Below are 6,000 nucleotides of genomic sequence, written 5' to 3' on the forward strand. Positions count from 1 at the left end.
TCTAAGAAAGGGTCTAAAGGCTTCATCAGATTGTCCAAGGGGACCATGATATTTAGGTCATTTAAAATCCTTGTCATAGAAGATTTTTGAAATATGAAGATTTCTAAACCTCAATTCCATAAAAAGCATCAGCTGTGCTTCCCACAATCTAAGGCTAGAGGGAGCAAAGGTGGTCTTGGGAAGGTAGGAATAAGACTGTGACAAATTATTTGTTGCTATTATTATTACAGTAAAACCCCTTCATGTTTTTTTTTTCTCAAGTTATAAATCACTCTATTCAGGTACTTCACTTCTTTCTTGTTTATTTCTTGGTTAGATTTGTCTAGGGTTGATAAGGAGTAAAATGAGGTCTCCTATTATAGTTTTATGGTTCATTTCTTCTTACAGTTGAGTAATCTGGGAAAATTTCTCTAATCAGTTTCAGGGTCAAATCTCTGTCTGTATTATCATAAACTATATGAATGGATGGATTTGTTTTGTTTTGTTTTGCCTTCTTGCTGGATCAGATAATAAAGTTCATGTTTGGACTAGCTTTCTGAGTACCAGTTTCTTGTGACTCTCTGAACCCAAATCTTTGCTTTAGCCTGAGCTTTACAGCCATATAAATAACTTTATCTCTTTTAATTAAGTTTCTTTTTGTTGTTGACTAGTCTGGAACATAATTTCTAGCCCTGCTTTTTTTGTATTCAGCTGCGGCAGAATAAATTTGTCTGTTTTCAGTAGAGGACTTTAAACTTTCAAAATAGAACTTCTCTGTCTCCCTAAGTTCAGCCCTCTTTCTGACATCTATGTTTGTCAAAGGTATCAGCATTCTTCCAATCACTCAGGTTCAAATCCTTGTGTTCATACTCATCTCCTCATTCTGTAATATTACACCTCCAATCAATTGCCAAAGCTTTCTTTTTTCTTTTCTTTTTTAAAAAAATGACTCTTAATCTGTTTTAGAATCCATACTAAGTATTAGTTCCAAGTCAGAAAAGTGGTAAGGGCTAGGTAATTGGGGTTATGTGACTTAGCAAGTCACACAGTCACACAGACAGAAGTGTCTGAGGTCAGATTTTAACTCAGGGAGGTGAGTCTTCCTGACTTAATTCCCAGCTCTCAATCCATCCAGCTGCTCCCTGTTAAGATTAGACTAAGTTTTTCAGGATGTTATTCTTTGATGAAAGCCTCTTTCCTTTTGGAATATTGTATTCCAAGATTTTTCATTTTTAGTAGAAGCTATCCTAACTGTAGTTCTTTGTTACTTGAAGTATTTTTCCCTCAGTTCTCTCTTTATATATATTTTTTTCTTTGTTGTGGTAACTCTGGATTTTGGCTGTGACCTTTTTCAAACTCTTCTTTTCTCCTCCTTTCAGGAGATGATCAGTGGATTCTTTCTCTTTCTACCCTGTGGTTAAGGCTAGAACTTTGCTACTTGTTTGCTCTTGGACAAGTTACTTAACCTTCTTGGATCATTTCTTCCTCATTTGTAAATTGAGGTACAAATGTCCTCTAGGGTCTCTTCCAGCACAGAGTCTATGATCCCATGACCCTTTACCAAGATAGGATTATCCAAATTTGAGAATGCCAAAGGAGAAAGTATGAGCTAATCAACTGGCTTTAGCAAGAAGAATGTAAAGAGAGAAAAAGGTGCCCTGCTTTCCACAGCCAGCAAAACCAGAACCAGAAGAAGCCTGAGAGGAAATCTTTAGGAGGCGAATTAGGCTACTTGCTAAATAAGAAAAGCCAATAAATCAAAAGACTTGAGATCTTTCAGTTGTGTAGAAACCAACTTGTCTGCCTTCTGCCTATGTCTTTCTTCCTATTCCAGCTTGCTGACAATAATTGGTTATTTTCAATGTCTCCTGGAGAAACAGGACCAGCATTACCCAGAAGAGGCAGCAGCTACTAAAATAACATTATTTCAGAGCTTCTCCCTCTTCTCCTCCCAAGATGCTTCTTATACCTGCTAAGCAAGCCCTGAAATTCCTTTAATGGCAGAAAGTTTGACAGGATCTACCAGAGGAGGGCGTTAGAAGAGATCCATTTTTACAAAGCTCAAGTATGACTAGCTTAACACAGAGCAACAACTCCTGAGAGAAAGAAGGGTGGGGAAAGAGTATAAAAGACCATTATGTACATGGAGAAAGAGAAGAAATGTCCCAGGGGAGTGGAAGAAGGAAACAAAAAAGGGAAACTGTGAGCTTCCCAAAACTTAGTTCACAATCTTGACCCGCTCTATCTACAGGCACCTGTTTCAACAGCAGTTCATTTCAAAGAGTGCAGTCAGAGCATTCCTGAGGTGAGGAGACACAAGGGAAATGGGGCCCTTTGGTCACAATCATGGAGAGATTGTACAATCTAATGAGGAAGACAGAAACAAAGAGGAAGAAGGGAACAAACATCTATTAAGCACTAGCCGCATAGTCAGGCACAATCTTGAGAAGTTAGTACTAGTATTATTCCCACTTCTCAGCTAAGGAAACTGAGGCAAAGATGAGATGATAAGAAGATACCTACCCAATGATAATCCATATAATAATGACAATTCATAGGCATATCACACTTTAAGATTTATACTTTCCTAATAACAACCTGCGAAATAGTGGAAGTATCCATCTCTTTATTTTACAAAAGAGGAAACAGAGGCTTACATGAGACTCATGAACTCTTCTTTGAATTATTGCAATAGTCTCCTAACTGATTTTCTTTCCTGGAGCCTCTCCTCTCTCCAATCCACCCTCCACAAAGGAACCAAAATGGCATATTCCTAAACCCCAGCAAGTTTGACCATATTCTTTCTGTTCAGAAAGCTCCAGTGGTTCCCAGTCAGCTCCAAGATTAAATACAAATTCCTCTGAGAAAAGGGAGGCATTGAAAGCTTTTCATGACCTAACACCAGCTACCTTTCCAGGCTCATTACATATTTTCCCCCCTCACCCATTGTACCTACATTCCAGCAGAATGTCTCCTAATATGCCATTTCATCCCCCATTTGTGTAAAGGCTGGCCTCAAGGCCTCTAAGGCACTCCCTCCTTTACTCTGTTTTCTAGAATCCTTCAAAACTCAGCTCAGATATGATCTCTTCCTACATGAGTCATTTCCTGACCTGCTTCAGCTCCCCTCTGCCTTTCTCTGCCCATCCTGAAATTACATCTCATTCATTTTGTATAAATTTTCTGTCTACACATATGTGTATATGTTGTTTCTCCTAATACAATGTCAGCTCTTGAGGACAGGGCCTATTTTATTTTTGTCTTTGTATCTCTAGTGCCTAGCACGTGGAAGGTGTTTAATAAATAAATGCTTGATGATTTATACCAAGTACAGTGCTTTTTCCACTATGCACACTGCCTCTGTGAAGATGAAAAAAGCATCATCATTACAGCACCCATTAAGGTTACACAGTCATCACATGGAAGGCAGAAAGGAGTCACCACCCCTAGCTTATCTAGTTCTGTACACAGGGCAATCCGGTGTAAGCAAAAGACCAAAAACTAGAAATGGAAATTCAGAGACTTGCCTTTAATTTATTCTTTGCAATTAGAGGAGATAAATACAAACCGTCCTTTTGAGGCATATTTCTAAGGACCAGATCCTGAAAGAAGCATCTGAGGGTACCTTGAATATAGTGGGTGCTTAGCAAATGTTTAGGGAGTTCCTTATTACAACAAATAAAATATCAGTGATTGGAAAGTTTCCATAAAAAGTTTCACAACTAGAAAATACATGTTGCCACCCAACTTCTGCAAAGGAAGCAAACAGATGCATTGCTTCCTTTCTGAGCTATGACTGGAAATTAGCAGTGACCCTAAGAAGACTTCTATTCTATAGCTTGAAGAATTGTGAGATATACAGAGATTTTGAAGTATTTGATTCCAGTTTCCTTCTATTAAACTAAGTCTTTGTTTCCTCCCTTAGAGGTGGTCTTTCCTGGTCACTGGATGAATCAGGCACAGAACTATGCTAAAAAAAAATTCAATTATATAATCCTGTAGTAACCTCAGTAATAGCTGAGGATGTCATAGTTCCCAGACATGTTTGCATTTTATCAGGGGGCTCTGGACGACACCCTGCTCTTGCCTAAAAGCATCAAGAATCAAAGGAATCACTCTAATGGTTAGGTTTCAGGCAGACTGCCAAGGGAAGATATTTTAGGGCTGCAAGGTCCTTCCCAGTGCCACTCTTAAAGGAGATTGGGAAGGAGGGAGGGAGAGAGGGAGAAAGGAAGGAAGGAAGGAAGGAAGGAAGGAAGGAAGGAAGGAAGGAAGGAAGGAAGGAAGGAAGGAAGGAAGGAAGGAAGGAAGGAAGGAAGGAAGGAAGGAAGGAAGGAAGGAAGGAAGGAAGGAAGGAAGGAAGGAAGGAGGGAGGGAGGGAGGGGGGGAGGGAGGGAGGGAGGAAGGGAAGGAGAGAACGAGAGAGGGGGGAAGAGAAAGAAAGATTAATTTAGTATGAAGCTATTAATGTGATTGGCACTGTGCTAAGCGTTTTACAAATATTAGGTGTTGTCTCTATTTTAAAAGTTAAGGAAACTGAAAAACTTCTTTCTTAAAAATCGGTGTTTTTAAACCGCTTGACTACAGGGATTGAGAAGACTGAGGAGAGACTCTAAATGAACACCCTAATGCAAATACCAACAATGGAAATGGGTTCGAATCAAGGACACATGTGATACCCAGTGGAATCGTGCGTTGGCTATGGGAGAGGTGGTGGGAGGGGGGAGAGGAAAAGAAAATGATCTTTGTTTCCAATGCATAATGTTTGGAAATGACCAAATAAAATAATGTTTAAAAAAAAAATCTTTTGCTTCATTTCTTCTAGGTATTCACATAATCCTTGCTGACAATCCATTTTCCTCCCTCTCTCCACCCTTCTGAGAAATGTTTCACACAATACGGGGCGCAAATGCAGAGCGTCCTGGTTCCTAAGTGCGGAAAGCCAAGGTTAGCTCTAATAGGTTCAGAGAACCGGAGAAAGTGGAGAGAAAAGGGGCGGGAGATGGAAGGTTCAAAAGAAGAGAAAAGGTAAGGAAAAGAGGGGGAAAGAATAGCAAGTTTGCTTATTGTCGGCAATGAAGTTCCACAGAAGGTCCTCGCCTCTTCCTTCCCCGTAGACCTCCGGGATTCCCCTCTCTCGCTTTTGAGGGTTCCTGGAAAAGGGGCAGGTTGGTGAGGGCAAGAAAGCTAGGAAAGTCAAGTTCCTCCTTTCACTTGCCCTCCCAGTGCTAATCGGAATACGCTCGCTACCAAGCAGCCAGGTCTAAGTGTTCGGCCAGCTCCCCCTCTGAATCTAGAAATTTCGAGTTGGAAAAGACGTCGGAGGTCACTTAGTGCGCTCTCTTCCCCAGCTGTTCCCACAACATTGGCCGGATTCCAGGAGCCAGCTGTCCCTCCCAGAACCTTTCTTTCCTCTCCCTTGCAACTGCAGCTGAGCTCGCCCCCAATGTACCTGCTGCCCATTCCCCATTCTGGGCCGCTGAATCCCATCCCAGAACATTCCCACTTCCTTACCCAGAAGTTCTCCCTGAACTTGGAGCTTTTCATGACGTTCGAGCCTTGGCACTGAGGTCCGACTAGCAGGACTGAGGGATCGCTGTGTGAAAAGCCCAAGTCCAGGCTGCAACTTTTGAGTTCCTCATCAATCCGCCCCGCCCTGGGGTGCTAAACTGTCGCGCTATTGCGCGAAGTCTGACTCCTCTGGCTTTCCTCACCTTCTCTGAGCTTTGCGGTTGGAGAGGACAGAGATTATTAGAATAAACTCACTAGACAGATAGAAGGAGCAAAAAAGAGAAATGCTTATTTAAAGCTTATGCATTCACATTCGATTACAGCCATAAAATGCTTTGGTTGTCTTTTTCCCCCCTTGAAATTCAAGTACGGATAAATACGTTCACGTGCTCCCTGCTAAGCTGAGCAATGTACGTGGGACAGACACTACACTCAAATAGGTTACATCCTCATGGATCAACTCAGCCTGGAAAGTAGTATCCAGGAAACGGTGTTTGGAGCTGAAGAATC

The 6,000-nt window shown here is 41.4% G+C and overlaps 1 protein-coding gene across 1 annotated transcript in view; it reads right to left on the bottom strand.

Moving 5' to 3' along the window:
* The window catches only part of PSTPIP2 (proline-serine-threonine phosphatase interacting protein 2), a 96,434-nt gene extending 90,741 nt beyond the window's left edge, over positions 1-5,693 (bottom strand). The window contains exon 1 of the mRNA XM_007486620.3: positions 5,494-5,693. Within this exon, the coding sequence (XP_007486682.1) occupies positions 5,494-5,526 (33 nt within the window). The 5' untranslated portion in view covers positions 5,527-5,693. The remainder of the gene's footprint in view (positions 1-5,493) is intronic.
* Between the last annotated feature and the right edge of the window lie 307 nt (positions 5,694-6,000).

This window comes from Monodelphis domestica, chromosome 3 (assembly GCF_027887165.1).
Source record: "Monodelphis domestica isolate mMonDom1 chromosome 3, mMonDom1.pri, whole genome shotgun sequence".
Lineage (NCBI taxonomy): Eukaryota > Metazoa > Chordata > Mammalia > Didelphimorphia > Didelphidae > Monodelphis > Monodelphis domestica.